The 15,680-nt window shown below is 59.5% G+C and overlaps 1 protein-coding gene across 11 annotated transcripts in view; it reads right to left on the bottom strand.

Moving 5' to 3' along the window:
• Positions 1–15,680, bottom strand: part of TNRC6A (trinucleotide repeat containing adaptor 6A) — a 69,643-nt gene that overhangs the window by 53,243 nt on the left and 720 nt on the right. For 2 of the 11 annotated variants that reach the window (XM_071444764.1, XM_071444763.1), the window contains exons 1-2: positions 6,146–6,479; positions 5,916–5,966 (exon numbers count right to left, since the gene is read on the bottom strand). The exons of 1 other annotated variant lie outside the window; for it this stretch is intronic. In XM_071444764.1, the coding sequence (XP_071300865.1) occupies positions 5,916–5,966; positions 6,146–6,387 (293 nt within the window). In that variant the 5' untranslated portion in view covers positions 6,388–6,479. Of the gene's footprint in view, positions 1–5,915; positions 6,480–15,680 lie in introns of those variants that run through there. 8 more of the 11 variants (XM_071444762.1, XM_071444765.1, XM_071444759.1 and 5 more) reach the window with 8 other exon arrangements.

Consider the following 15,680-nt stretch of genomic DNA (forward strand, 5'->3'; position numbering starts at 1 on the left):
CAGCACCAGCTCCCCACTATAATGCTTAAATTAACAGGGAAGTTTTGGTAAATTGAAGAATAATTTTCTCTTGGGAACCGATCATTAAATTACAGCATACTAATGAAAATTTACAGCATCTGGAGGGAGGCTGGAGGGAGGGGCAGGGGAGCAGTTTGTCGCTGTTCTCCCGTTTTTCCTGGCTGCAGCCAGAGGCGGGAGCTGCCACAGCCCAGCCAGAGGAGACGGACACATCCAGGGGCTTGGAAGGACGGCACCGAGCGTGGGGGAAGGTGCAGTGAGGGCAGAGCAGCCCCCGAGACCCCAGGAGAGGTGGCAGGGGATGAGACCCCTCCATCCCCCCTGTCAGGGCTGCGGGCTCGGCTGCTCCATCCTCCCTGCCCAGCTCAGCTCCATCCTCCCTGCCCAGCTCAGCTCCATCCTCTCTGCCCAGCTCCATCCTCCCTGCCCAGCTCCATCCTCCCTGCCCAGCTCAGCTCCATCCTCCCTGCCCAGCTCAGCTCCATCCTCTCTGCCCAGCTCCATCCTCCCTGCCCAGCTCCATCCTCCATCCTCCCTGCACAGCTCCATCCTCCCTGCTCAGCTCAGCCCCTCCATCCTCCCTGCTCAGCTCCATCCTCCCTGCTCAGCTCCATCCTCCCTGCTCAGCTCCATCCTCCCTGCCCAGCTCCATCCTCCCTGCCCAGCTCCATCCTCCCTGCTCAGCTCCATCCTCCCTGCCCAGCTCCATCCTCCATCCTCCCTGCTCAGCTCCATCCTCCCTGCTCAGCTCCATCCTCCCTGCCCAGCTCCATCCTCCCTGCCCAGCTCCATCCTCCCTGCTCAGCTCCATCCTCCCTGCCCAGCTCCATCCTCCCTGCCCAGCTCCATTCTCCATCCTCCCTGCTCAGCTCCATCCTCCCTGCCCAGCTCCATCCTCCCTGCTCAGCTCCATCCTCCCTGCCCAGCTCCATCCTCCATCCTCCCTGCCCAGCTCGGCTCCCCCGCTCTGCAGGGGCTCTGCGGGCAGTGGGGTCGGTGTCCCCGCCGTGCCCTTCTCCCCTCCCCAGGGCCGGTTCCAGCCGTGCCCATCGCCCTGGCAACGCTGCTCAGCAGCCGGGCAGGAGCAGCGGCCGCGCTCGGCCGCGTTTTTCCAGTCCAGCTCAATTTCCTCGAGCCACGAGGCTCGATAGCTCCGGAGGGCAGAGGCAGGAGCTGCCTTTGGGGAGGGCGTGCTGGGGAGAGCTGCGTCTGGGGGGCTCAGAGTGAGGAAATGCAGATTTTTTATTGCTTTGACCGTACATAATTTAAATATTCAAACTGCTCTGGAATTCATTGAATTATACATGAATTTCCCAGGCAGCATTTTTGTAAATCTTGAAAGGCATTAATATTTTTTTTTCACTCCCTTCAAAACCTTGGCTAACCCGAAATTTATTTGTTTTTAAATTTTTAGGAATCCAGATCAATCTTGTCCAAAATCACCGTGAGATGTCACCTACACTGCTGGGTGATCCCCGTGTCAGTGAGGGACATGTGTCTGTGTTTTATGGCAGTGTTTGGGTCAGCCCGGCAGGGCGAGAGATCCCTGAGCTCCCTCCCTGAGCCTTTCCCGGCCCTATAAACTCTGGGGAGCCTGGAAGGGAAGCAGGGACCCGTGCAGCCCTGTCTGCAACCTCTCCCTTGTTAGCTCACTCCTCATTATCCTTCCCTACCCTTTTAATTTCTCTCTAAACTCAACCAGCTATTGCTGTTCAAACTGAAATAATTAATTGGAACAAAATTGCCACTGTAGGAGAAAAGAACGATTAAACCCATCCAGCGGACAATGGGGCAATCACAGCCTAAGCAGCTAATTACAGGGATGCGGGATAATGACGGAGCCCTGGGCGAGCCGCGGGGCTGCGTGAGCCGGAGGAGGCTCCGGGCCTGACTCAGCTCCAGGGTTTGCGGCCGCTCTGGAGCAGGGACGGGAATGCGGGACTGGAAAAGCCCCGGGGAGGGAATTCCCCGCCTGCGCTGGGGCAGCGGGAGCGCGGGAGGCGCGGGCCCCGCACGGCCCCGCACGGCCCCGGACGGCTCCACAGAGCCCCACAGAGCCCCACAGAGCCCCGAACAGCCCCACAGAGCCCTGCACGGCCCCGCGGCCAAACTGCACACGGGCGGGCAGACAGGCGGGCACACGGGGGCTGTGTACCACACACGGGGGTCCCTGTACCACACACGGGTGGGCACACGGGGGTCCCTGTACCACACACGGGGGTCCCTGTACCACACACGGGGGTCCCTGTACCACACACCAGGGTCCGTGTGCTGCAGCCCCGTGTGCACAGTCCGTGTGCAGCCACTGTGGCTCCCTCCCTGCCCTCCCTGCACACATTAAAGCAACATTTAGCTCCCAGTCAGGGGCTTGGGACTTTCCTTAATAAAGACATTTTTCATCTCCCCAGCTCAGCAAGGGTGAGCTCACAGCGGTGTGAAATTGCAGCAGTCACGGTGTGCACGGTGCTTCCCCAGGTATGGCACAGGGAGCTCCTGCTGCCCAGAGCACATAAATCCGAGTCTCTGCAGGAGCAGCTCCTCTTCTGAAGGATTTCTGACTGTGACTGGAGCTTCTAACAGCCCAGAGGGCTGCTGGATGCACTCAGGGGGTTCTGATGCTGGGGAAGCCAGGACTGCCCCTCACCCCTTGTTCTGCTCCTCCTGCCACAGGGATAACTTGTGCTGGGGAAATTGCAGCTCAGGGTCTGTGAGATCAGTGGGAGGACAGGGCAGCTCCCACCACCAGCACAGGGCTTTGTGTGACTGCCAGGCCTAAGTGGCGTGGAAGACACAAACCATCAAAATCACACTCATGACAGGGAGGGCACAAACGGCCAGAGAAAACCCAGTGCACACGCAAGCACAGAGCAGCCATGTGGAAGAGCGAGCAGCTGCCTTACTGTTCCCAGTCCTGTGGCACCAAAGGTGGGACCCTCGGCACCTAGAGAGTGATGGCTCCTCTCTGACCTTCATGGAGACAAAAGGCAGAGAGGGTTCAGCTCCCCTGCAGGCAGGAGCAGCGCTCGGGGCGCCGGGGCAGGGACAAGGACGGGACCATCCCCACAGGAAACCCCGCAGAGCCGGGCTCTGCAGGCAGCACCGCGTCTGCCAGGCTCTGGGGATGCACACACACTGCCCAGGCCCTGCTGCAGGCTGGGCACAGGGGGACACAGGTCAGCCTGCCAGGGAGGCTGAAGCCCTGGCACTGAGTAAATGTGCCTGGCGAGCCGAGGAGGCTTCTGCCAAGAAAAGGTTTTCTGTGAATGTTTTCAGACTGTGGCTGTGCTCTCCTCCGCCCTGCAGACTGGTAGCAGGTATTGGGATCCCACCTGGGATGGGGTCCAGCCCTCCTGTGCCCCTTGGGTCCTGTACCCCAGCTGTATGGGGCCATGCTCAGCACAGGCTCCGCACTCTGATCTTGCAAAAGAAAACAGGATGAGTTACAGGAACAACTTTGTGCATCCACTTTCCAGAAGTTCAGTGAGAACAGATGGGTCTCTGCAATGGAAGTGGAATCCACCCCTGCAGTGCTAAACACTGGGTGGCATCCTGTGCTCCCTCTGGCACTGCCCGTGCCCCTGGGCCAGCTGCCCAGGCAGAGGCAGCTCCTGCAGCCCCGTGGCTCCCTGGCATGCAAAATGCAACGTCAGGAATTGCACCTCCCCCTGAATGCTCTGAAGAGAAGGACTGAGACCAATTGCAGATTTTGCTGCTGCTCCTCCTTCCAGCCACCTCCACCTGAGAACAAACAGCCCCAGCACAGGCCCACAGACCTGCCGTGCACAGCCCAATTAATCACACTGCTCAGGAAAATGTATTGGCATAATTAATAACATAAGGCATCTCTATTGGCCTCTGCAGAGCAGCAAATCATGAGGCAGCAACACTTGGACGTGTTGACCTGGGTGTCATAAATAATCCATCAAAACATCCCTGCCCGCTCGGGCCTGAGGAGACATGAGAGATACAAAAAGATAATTAAACAAAAGCAAGAAGGACTGCACGGGTGCCCCATTAATCACTCAGTGCTGTGGGGATGGGACTCCCAGTTTTGCCCTTTTCTCTGCATAGGTTTTGGTATGTTATGGGCCTGGAAGGGGACCTTCTTCAGAGAGGTCCCCAGACACCTTCACGAAGGTCCCCAGACATTCCAGAGATCCCCAGAGAAATTCCAGTGACTTTCATTACTATTGACAGCTGGTGAGAGACTGATGTGTGTTCAGTGGGAACCCTTCGAGGGGCAGGATCAGGTGAGGGATGAGGATGCAGCTGGCTGTGAACTGAAACTGGATTGAGCATCCCATCAGGGAGATGGTATTTGACAGCAGCAAGGAAAAGGTTTGCTGAAAGAGACAAAAATATTTTCAATAGAGAAAGGGAATCCTCTGGTCAAAACAAAACAAAACAAAATTAACGAGTTTGTTTTCCTCAGCTGAGAGGCAAAGAGGCTGTGAGTGAGCTCGAGGAGCTGGGCCCCAAGGCTGTACCTGGGTTTAGGGGCTTCCATTGAAGCTTCACCTACTAAATTAATTTAATCATGTCTGTCATTAGTCATCTTTGTTGAGTCCTCATTTGGAGGCCATTTAAAGGGGATTAGAGGAAATCTCTGCTCTTTCTTCCCTTACAGTAGTGATTAACTCTCTGGACTCACACAGCATTTCCATATTGATGGAAATGAACTCATAACCACAAAATCCAATGCCTCCACCATGGAGCAGGACTCAGAGCCTGCGCTGGGGGAGGAATTGCTGGGATGACACCTGGGGTGCTCATCTGTACTCAGGGCTGAGGATGAGAGGCTGGGAGGAGCCTCAGGGCAGTTCAGCGCTGTAAATGCTGTTGGGTAAGATCTGGCATCCTGGGAGGGGAACACCAGGTTCCTGGAAAGAATTTAATTCAGGATAGACCTGACTGCAGGTACTCCAAACTCCGTGAAATACACAGAGCAAAGCTTTGGCTGGAGATGCAGTTGGTGCTGTTCCAACAAGTGGGAAGTCCTGTAGGGGAATCCTCTCCCCGAGGAGCGACTCGGCTCCCCAGAGGCCCCCGCCGGCACGCAGGGCACTGAATAAACATTTCCTAATCCAGACCAATTCAAACCCACCTGTTGGGCCGTGCCAGCAGCTGGCAGCTCCCCACGGCGCTCCGTGCCGGGCTCACCAGCTCTGCTCGCTGCCAGCGCCACCCGTTCCTGCCTGGCCAAGCCAACCCGGCTCTGCCCGCACCCGAGCGACCCCGGAGCGCGGCACCCCCGACCTGAGCCGGCCGCACCCTCCTGCTGCCCCGCCGTCCACAGAAACCGCGCTGGCACCAACAGCGCAGGAGCATCATTCACAGAACCGCTGCCCGGGGGTGTCTTCGCCCTCCTGCCGCTCGCCACGGCGCCCCAGGCAGGAGCCGCCGGTCCCGGCGGAGCGGCCGCGGCATCACCGGGGGCACGGCATCCCCGGAGCACGGCAATCCCGGGTACGGCAATCCCGGGTACGGCAATCCCGGGTACGGCAATCCCGGGTACGGCAATCCCGGGGCACGGCAATCCCGGGTACGGCAATCCCGGGGCACGGCAATCCCGGGTACGGCAATCCCGGGGCACGGTAACCCCGGGGCACGGCATCGCCCGCACGGCAATCCCGGGTACGGCAATCCCGGGTACGGCAATCCCGGGCACGGCAATCCCGGGGCACGGCAATCCCGGGTACGGCATCGCCCGCACGGCAATCCCGGGGCACGGCAATCCCGGGTACGGCAATCCCGGGCACGGCAATCCCGGGGCACGGCGATCCCTCCCTCCAGCACGCAGAACGCGGCGGCAGCCCGGCGCACAGAGGGACCCTCGTTCCGAAATCTCATCAATCTTTCCCAGAGCCTTTGGGTTAATTGGAAAGGTTACTCACCCGTCAGCGCCAAGGGATCCCGGCGGGAGCGCTCCTCCTGCGCGCCGCAGCCTTGGTGGGGAGGAGAGAGGAGAAATGAGAGCGGCGGGAGCGCAGCGCGCCCGCACCTCGGCCCGGGGACAGCCCGGGGACAGCCCGGGGACAGCAGCGGGGACAGCCCGGGCCCGGCCAGCCCCGCCGCACCGAGGGACCCCCTCCGGCCGCTCCCCCGGCCCGGGCCCGGCACTGACCTGGCCGCGGCTCCGCTCCGGCGGCGCCGTGCGGGGCTCCGTGGTGCCGCACGCTGCGGGGCTCGGCCCCGGCGGCCCCCGGCTCCCCGCGCCGCCCGACATCGCCCTCGCCATCGCCGTCCCGCCGCTGCGGCCGCTCTCCGAACGAATCCTGAATCAAAACGACGCTGGAGCCGCTTCCTCGGTTTGGGCACGGCTCCGGATTTGGATTTAGCGTCTACTGAGCCAAGTCCTCCGTGCATTCTGTGCTAAATAACTAAGGTTAATTTGATTTGATGCACCACTTCATTACCATAAACAGCTCACAGTGTGTCAGTCCTCTGTAATTATGGTTCCTTACAGCCGGCATCTTGTTCATTTTCCATCAGCGCTGGAGCTTCCCTGTGATCCCCTCCCAGCCAAACCCTCCTGCCTGAACTCCCCCCAACAGTAATTAGGTGTCATTTATTCTGCAGTTGACAGTTGCACTCATTTGCAAAAACAGGGGCAAGGACATAAAATTTACTTTTCGCGGCTTGCCGCCGGTGGCTGGGACAAAGCCGCGCGTGCAGGGGGCCGGCGGGGAGAGGGGATGCTCGGGGGGAAGCAGCTCTGCTGGGGCTGTGCCACGGCACGGAGCCCCAGCGGTGTCAGCAGTGCCCACAGGGGGGATTTCTGCCCCTGCTCCTGCTGCCAGGAGGGAATTCCCCAGCTCCACATGTTCACAACTGAACACTGCTGCAACCTGGGAAAAACCTGGGAAGTGACCAAGGAGCAGCACAGAGAAATCCAAAAGCATCCCACAGTGGCTGTGGGAAGGGATGCAGAGGCCACGACCAGCCTGGCACACAATGGCAGGGCCCAGGAACCCAAAGAGCACAGCAGCAGCACTGGAGAGTGACACAGCACAGGGTGAGAATGTCCAGGACACGAGAGGAATAAATGACAGAACACCCAGTATGCCCCAGGAGCACCCAAAGCCTGAGCAGAATAGCCACTACACCCATGAATCCACCAGGACAGCCCAGTCTCCTGGGCTCCATCTGCCTAGAGGAGCTGCTGGTGGCTGTGCCCCATCCCTGGTGGGCTCCTGTGAAGCCCCCAGGCTGGTCACCCTCCCCTGGGCAGACACTGCTGAGCTTCCCACCCAGCAGAGCTCCCAGCAGGATGCTCCACACACAGCCCCTGCTGCCCACAGAGCAAACAGAGAGCAAACACAGAGCCCGGGGGTGCCCCTGCTCCCCACAGAGCAAACAGAGAGCCCAGGGGTGCCCCTGCTCCCCACAGAGCAAACACAGAGCCCAGGGGTGCCCCTGCTCCCCACAGAGCAAACAGAGAGCCCAGGGGTGCCCCTGCTCCCCACAGAGCAAACAGAGAGCCCGGGGGTGCCCCTGCTGCCCCCAGAGCAAAAGCAGAGCCTGAGGGTGCCCCTGCTCCCCACAGAGCAGCACAGAGCCCAGGGGTGCCCATCACACTCACTGATCATTTCTGGCCCTTTTAGCTGCAATATCCCCGAGCTGAAGCGATGGTGTTTGCACAGACAGCGGCCCTGGGCTCTGACAATATAAAATAGACATTGTTAAAAGCCACTTAAGCCTTTCCATGGGAGGATTGTGGACCTCTGGAGCAGAGCCCAGGGGACAGCCCTTTATTGCCATTGTGACCAGGTCAGTTTTTCCAGAAGGCAGCAAATCATTTATGGGCTGGTTGGCCTGTTAAAACATGAGCGCATCCATCACCTTGGTGCTGATCCTCTCCCGCCCTCGCAGCGCTGCGCTGGGCTCGGCAATTTCCTGGCAGTTGATTGGCTCCAAAGCTGCCTTTGGAAGAAAATCCCCACGCCCAGCTCTCAGTGTGTCAGAGTTACAGCAGGACCTGCCAGCTTCTCCGAAATCCCTGACACTATTTTCCCTTCTGGTTCTGCTTCTGCCCCTGTTGCTTTGTTGCATGGTCCAAACAAAGGCACAATTTGGGTCTTTAGTTTGCAGAGGTACCTTAGAGCAGTAAAAATCAAATGTAGCCGTCACCATTGGAATCTGAGCTGCCCTTGGAGCGAGTGCTGGCGGTGGGAGTGGGGATGAGGCAGCGCAGCCTCTGGAAGTGACAAAGCACCGAATCTGGAGGACAAATGGGCTGTGAGGGCTGTGGGCAGCCCGTGGTGAGAATCCAGCAGGGAGAGGCACACTGTGCTTCCCGGGAGATGGGGGCATTTACTTCTGTCTGTCGAGACACAGGAAAGATGGAGAGCATACAAGGAATGGGAATTAGTGTCTTAATCTGCTGCGTTTACTCTCGTCCCTGTTTCCCTGTTGCCTTTGGCCACTCATTTTCCTGCATCTGATATTTTATTATCGTGTCTTTTATGACATTTGCAGATACTTATTAAATCAAAAGGGAGAGCTCTGCACTGTGTGCTGGGGATCCCAGAGACTCAGTGGAGTGGCTGGGGGTGCCTGGAGAGGGTGTCTGGACCCAGCTGTGCCCTGGCCGGTGAGGAGGGAGCCCCAGCCCTGCCCATTTGGGTGAGAGAGGCAGGAGAAGGAATAAATGCAAGGAGAGCTGGGCAGACCCTGCAGCTCACCCCACTGCTCTTGCCCAGCCCCTCTGGCTGGGGCCCATCCACCCCTGTCCCACACCGGGTCAGAGGCTGCAGGAACCACGCCCAGACCCAGCTGCTGCCCCCTCCGTGGTGCACAGAGAGCTGCTGCAAAGGGGGAGGGAGGAGCTGCTCTCTGTGCCCGCTGGGGACAGGGCAGAGGCCGCTGGTGTGGGGCCCTGGGAGGACACAGCTTGAGCAGAATGGGCTGGGCCAAACCTGGCAGTCCCATCTTCCCGGGGCAGGAGCCAGGCTGAGCCTCCCGGGCGCTCCTTCCCCTGCTGGCAGCAGCCCCAAGGCGTCCTGCACATCAGCACAGAGCCACACACGGCAGGGACAGCCTGCCCACCCTGCACCGTCCCCTCAGCCTCCCTGGGCTGCATGCAGCAACTTGGTATTTGCTGGGGGTCTCAATTACCAATCATTTGTTCACAGCCTCTGATGAGCTCGTCCTGCATTCTCTGAGCTGTCCATGGGGGCTCCCCTCTGCTTCCTTGACTCTGGCTTTAGCAAGGGCTGGGAAACTCAGGGTCCTGGACAGGTCTGCCAGCAGTGCTGGTGTCCTGCAGAGCTCAGCTCTCGTGTTGGGAGGTTAATGCTGGCAGCACGTGCAGCTCTGGAGCAAAGTCAGAAGCAGAAGTGGCTGTGGGAGCCACACAGCACAAGGTCCATGGGGATGGAGCACTGGGGAGAGCTGCAGAGGGACAGCCAGGAAGGTCCTGTGGGAAGATCTGGAGGAAAGATCTGGTCCCTGGTGCTGGAGGAAGGTCCTGGTGCTGGAGGAAGGTCCCTGGGCATGGCTGCTGGAGGGTGGCTGCCCCCTCTTTGCATCAGGAATCTTCCCAGCTCTGTGGGCCTCAGTCCCTTAGGAGAGATCAGCACACGAACTGCACTGGAAGCAGCAGCAGGGGCTGGAGCAGAAGCACCGGAGGGCAGCCCGTGGTCCTCAGGAGCAGCGGGAGCAGAGCACAGGGTGGCAGGGCTGGGCCCAGCGCTGGCGGCTCCAGAGCTGGGAGGGAGTGAGGAGGAGGAGGGAGGAGGAACTCTCCCTGCCTGGGGTGGCTCTGGTTTGTGGCTTGAGGATCTCCTGCAGTGGGACGTGGCTGCCCCTCACCACAGCAGGCGGGGATGCCGAGCTGGCACCGGGGTTTCCAGCACATCCTCTCCCTCATCCCTGCCTCACTCCCACCACAGGGGAGCATTCACGGGAGCAGGTTTTGACGGGAGCAGAATTCCTGCCATGAAACTATTACAGAGCCAATTAAACCCAATAAAAATCCAGAATGTGAGCAAAGTGCTGCGGGAGGGCGAGCGGGGGCTGGGGGCTGGCCGGTGAGCGCAGGGACAGCCGCCAGCCGGGCAGGGACAATCTGTGCGAGCAGCAGGGAAAATGGGAAAATCATCCTCCAGCAGCGCCACCGCCGTCCCTCCGAGGGAAGGGAACGGGAGCGGATTTGGGAGCGGCAGCGAATGCGGGAGCAGGGCAGGGCGGACGCTGGTGCCAATGAAAAGCCTGTGGATGAATGTCAGTGGGGGTGTCAATGAAAAGCCTCATTCCCCCAGATGGCAAATCCCGCTCCAAACACGAGCCCGCGTCTGCCGGAGCCGCCGCCGCGCGTCCCAGGCGTCCGGCCGAGCCCGGGGTTGGCAGCCGCGTTCAGCAGCACCAGAAATGCCTCTGTCTGCTGCTCCAGCGGGATCCTCAGAGATGCCTCTGCAACCCATGGCTCCCTTCGGCGGCACAAAGGGCTCGCAGCGGCCCAGGAACGCTCCGAGTGTTAAATACGGGACCACAGCCGCGACAGCCCCGCACGGCATCGGCAGCTCCTATCGGTGTCAGCCCCAAAGAGCTTTTGTGAATAATTAGTTCAAGGACAGAAAACACGGAATCGCTACCGGCTGAGCGTGCGGCGGGTGCGGGCGGGGCGCGGGGCCGGTCAGTGCCCGCCGTGCCCCGGGCGCTCTGCCCCGCTCCCGTCCCTGCTGACAGCGGCGACAAAGGCGGCACAGGGCAGTAATTCATCCCCCTCTGCCAGCCGCGGCTCAGCCGGCCTCTGTTCCCACGGTCTCCAGGGAGATGGCGATGGACCTGCATCCTAATGATGGGCAGCGCCCACAGCGGCTCCCTCCGGCCCCGGCACCGCGGATTCAGCCCCACTCGCACAGTCGGGAGAGCGGGCGGCCCCACTCCGGCGGGGATCAGCGGGGCAGCGCTGGGGACATCACTGGGGAGCGGCAGGGCACCGGGAGAACGCTGAAACAAAAAACAAAACCTGCATTGTCTGAGAGCTGCCGCTTCAATGGCAGCCCGGCATCATCGCTGAGCGCCCCGGAGGCGGAGAGGAGGAGCCCCCAAAGCCCCCGGGCAGGACAGGCCGCGGTTTGAGCCCCGGCCCGGGGCAGCAGAGCCGGCGGAGCGCCCCGACCCCCGCCCCGGGGGCCCTTTGGAGCGCCGGGACGCTGCGGACGGACCCTCGGACATCGGCCGGAGAAGCCGCCCCGCCTTCACGCCTGACCCCGCCCGGCCGGGCCCGCGAGGAGCCCGCGCGTGCCCCGCATGCTAATGAGATGCTAATGAAGCAGGCGGCAGCGGCGATTAATTGCTGGAAGGATCTGCTCGCTCACTCACCGAATGGGAGCCGCGCTGCCGGCGGAGGGCAGGGCTCGGCGAAGGCAGGAGACAAACCTGCCGAGAGTTTGGGGTTTGATTTCCTTTTTGCGCTCACGGGGCATTTGGGGTCACACGCTGCCGCCAGCACCGGTGGCACCATCGCGTGCTGGGGTCAGGGCTCACGTGAGGAGCAAACCCGATGAAGGGACACCGCGACCCATTTTGCGACGGCCCTAAAAAACTTAGTTGTAAAAACCTAATTTATAAAGGGGTTAATGAAATGATTAATTTTCGAATCAGGCTTCTAACATTTGGGACCAAATAATTTCGAGGGGAGGGGGCAGGAGAGCAAGAGACAGGAATGAAGTGCCAAGATTTTGATGAATATTTAATGCACCCTCCACGCTCCTCAGCAGCTCCCGCGCTTGGAGCGGCGCCAGCACCGCCTGAATCCGTCCTTTGTTAATAACCAAATCCACGCCGCTCTTGTGGGGTGGTGTTTGTGCCTCACTCAAGCTGGAATCTGTCACAGCAGGTCGGGAGGGCTTCAGAGAGCACCCGCCCATCCCACGGCTGGACAAGGCACCGGGCAGGGGCCCACCCTGCCGCCCCTATAGAACCCTGGTACATCTATATTCACACACTCAGATTTAAAAATGTCTATGTATGTCTTGTTTTCCCAGCCAGAAACAGCTGAGGATACTTCCAAAGGCTCGTTCCTGCCGTATCAGGAGCAGAATTTTGCACTATTTCTTAATTTCAAGCAGAAAATAGCAAGGCACGTGCAGTTCTGCAATTCCACAAACAAGGATCTCCCTCCTGCCCTCCTGACCGATCTTCCCTGGCTAGGACCGGCAGCAGCAGGGCTGTCACAAAGCCCCGGGGCAGGCAGGGCACAGGGATGTGAGACTGGGCACAAGGACAGGGTTACAAACCCGGCCCCACCGGGCACCCACCGGCTGGAATTCCGCCTCGGCTCCGCCTGACGCTGACGGACAGATCAGGGAAACACAGAGGAACCTCTTCCCTCTGGAAACCCAGCAGGATCAGAGCCCCCGCTCTGTGGAGAGAGGCTCGGGGGTAACGCCAGCCCTCCCTCCTCACTCACAATTAGTTTCGCTAATTGGGCAGCAGCTCCAGCCCAGCTCCCCGGCTGCTCTGCATTCCCGGCGCTGCTCGCTGCGGGCTGGGTCCTCATCGGCATTCCCGGCACACGGAGCCGCCTGCAGCTCCCGGAGCCGCGGGGAGGAGCAAACACCCGGCCGGGCACAGGGGGCAGAGAGCCACGGACCCACCGGGGCAATCTCCGCCTCGCGTTCATCTGCAGCCCGGGCTCAGCGGCGCTGCCCGGGGTCACCGCTGGGCAGCTCCTGGCACCGCAGCACCGGCACAGGGGAGGCTGGGGCGGCTGTGCCAGATCCTCGCTGGGCACGGGGTGCCGGGGCTGGTGCCTCAGCCCCCGGTGGGGCCCTGCGCTGGTTCGGGAGCTGCTGCTGGAGAGCGCTCGCGGCTCCCGCAGCATCGCCGGCGGAGGAGCGGCCAATGCCAGCAGCGTCCTGCTCTGGAGAGCCAGAAGGGGAGGAAAATACTGGGTTCAGGCAGCCTGCAGCTCTGGGTGCCCATGGGCCGGCTCTGCAGTGCCAGCCTGGCCAAGTGCCCGGCCCCGAGCATGGGGGGGTCACAGCTGCTGCCCCCAGCCCGGGTCACCTCGGGGCCCCCAAATCAGCATGGGGGTGTCCATGGGAGTGATCCAAACCCCTGAATTCATGACAGACCTGGATCTGAAACTGAAATTGTTCCATTTCTTGTGCCAAACACCCAGCCTGGCCGCCTTGGTGTGGGACCAAAAGCACCTTTAAAATCAGACTTCAAGCACCTCTTACCTATTCCTCTCTGCTCCCAAGATCCCTGGGCACGATTTGCCAATTCTTCCAGTACCTACAGGCAAACACAGCACAGGTGCACTTGGAGGGTCTCTCCTTGCTCTGCAGCCTGCAGAGCTGGAGGGGCTCCTGGGGAAGCAGAGCCCCCAGCCCCAGTGGCTGCCCCTGGGCTCAGACACATGGACCACCTTGCCCCTGGTGTCCAAGGCCGGGCTGGATGAAGCTTGGAGCACCCTGCTCTAGTGGAAGGTGTCCCTGCCCATGGCAGGGGAGTGGAACTGGGTGGTCTGTAAGGTTTCTTCCAACCCCAACCAATTTGTGATTCTCTGATCCCCTGCCAGGGCCTACAAGAATTAGCAGTGCTAATTGGAATGGATTTCACTGAATCTCCCTAAATTAGAAAGGTTTAGAAGCCAAGCAGTTTTGCACTTACCCTTGAGAACAGCTCTGACATGGAGGTTCCTTTTCCCTCTCTTGGCACTCTACACGCCAATGTCACGTGCCATGACAGAAGTGACACACTGAGATCCCTCTGGGGGACAGGGACACACCCTGCACAGAGCCAGGTCCTGGCACCAGCATAGGGTGCTGGGCACGGCCCCTCTCCTGCCCACAGCATCCATCTGTCTGTCCAGGACCCCCATCCCCACTGCCCCACTCTCCCCAGTGTCAGTCACTGGAGCTGGCCACATGGAGACCCACTGCATCTAATTAAAGCATTTATCCTGTTAATTACTGATAATGCATTTTCCTCTCTAGTCCAGGCTCCAGCAAAGCTTGTGCTGAGGACAGCAAAGCAAAATGCTTTGTTTCCAGTAGTTTTTTTAAAATTAAAAAGCTCAATTTGTCTTAACATGACACCAACAGGCATCACAGCATTCCTGGGCTCCAGCCTTCTCTCCCCAGCCACCCCTGCAGTCACAGACCAGGAGATTCAATTATCCAGCAGAACATGTCCCAGAGGCATCCAGATAATTGCAAACACAAGAACGAAATCTGCCACTAATTATTAAAGAAACACCAAATAAGGAAACCAAGCGATGGAAAAGTTGCTGCTGGTGCAGAGACCACCCCCACATGCTGGAAGGGCAGCGTGTCCCAAGGGTGCCTCTGTCCTGGTGGGACCCCCAGACCCTGCAGGGCAGGGGGAGAGCCCTGAGCCCATCCTGGGCCCCTTCTTCCCAGGAAAGGCTGTTCCACTGTGGCAGCAGCTCTCTGGCCACACAGAGAGCACACAACTTTGTCCTGGGGAGGGCTGTGAGAAGAGCAGAGAAAGGCACGAGAAACAATTCTTCACTTGCTGCACCTGTTATTGTGAACATGTGGAATGTGTTATGGAGATTTGTTTATCAAAGGGTGGTTTCTTAATTAGCCAATGGTGATGGTGTTTGGATTGGAGGACCAATTGGGTCCACCTGCATCACAACTGTCTATAAAAGCAATGGGTTTTTAATAAGTATAGTATAATAAAGTGATGGATCAGCCTTCTGAGAATCATGGAGTCAATGCTAATTATTACCTGGCTGGGGGCCTGTGATGACATTCCATCACCAAACATAGTGCCACAGGCTGAACACCCCCAGCTCTCCCAAACTGTCTCTGGTGGGATGGGATGGGATTGGGGCGCCTCTGCATCCTCCCCACCTTGGGCTGCTGGTGTCAGCCCAGCTCAGATTCCCAGCACAGTTTGCTCCTGGTCCTCAGGGTCAAGGACACGTAACAGCAGACACACAGGGCCAGGACCAGAGCCCAGCCCTGGCTCCCAGCTTTTGGGCTACTCCCTGCCCATGGGGCAGAGCAGAGCTGCCCTTGCCCCCACCCCTGCCCTGTGCCCGGCGTTGGAAACAGCTGGAATAGATGTACAGGACTGGGATCCCCAAATCCTCCATTCCAGAGCTGAGCACATCCTCTCCTGGCGGGCTGTGGGGACAGGGGACACAGAGAGCAGCCCAGCCCCAAGGCACAGCTCACCAGCAGGACGTGTGTCACACAGGACTTAATTACACCTCCAGGGTGACTTCTCCCCCATGTCCTCATTTCCCTGCATCCTTAGAACAGTGTGGAGTGTTCCATGAGCTCGGGCCTCCCGTGCTGGGCAAGGCTCTCTCCTTCCATCAGCACCATCACAACAGTGACAAACCCAAAGAAAACGCGTTCTTTCTGAGAGCATGCTCAGGAAGCCCGGGATTCTGGAGGGCTGCCAGCTGCCCTCGGGGCCGGGCTGCGGGGAGGGAGTTCCCACCTCGCTCTCTGCTTCGCTTCTCAGCTGGCAGAGCATCGCTGAAGGCCGCTGGCTGGGGAACCACAAATGTCACCCACGTTTGCACACATATTTATGTTTTCCTGCAAAACATCATGATATGTCTGTGCTGCTGGCAATGCTCAAAACCAAACAAAGCAAAACAAAGCAAAACAAAGCGAAGCAAAACATCCCCTCTCTGGCAGCTCCCAACAACTCAAGGAGCC

The sequence above is a fragment of the Agelaius tricolor genome, unplaced genomic scaffold, assembly GCF_023055355.1.
Source record: "Agelaius tricolor isolate 1412-34295 unplaced genomic scaffold, bAgeTri1.0.p SCAF_19, whole genome shotgun sequence".
In the NCBI taxonomy this organism is placed as follows: Eukaryota; Metazoa; Chordata; class Aves; order Passeriformes; family Icteridae; genus Agelaius; species Agelaius tricolor.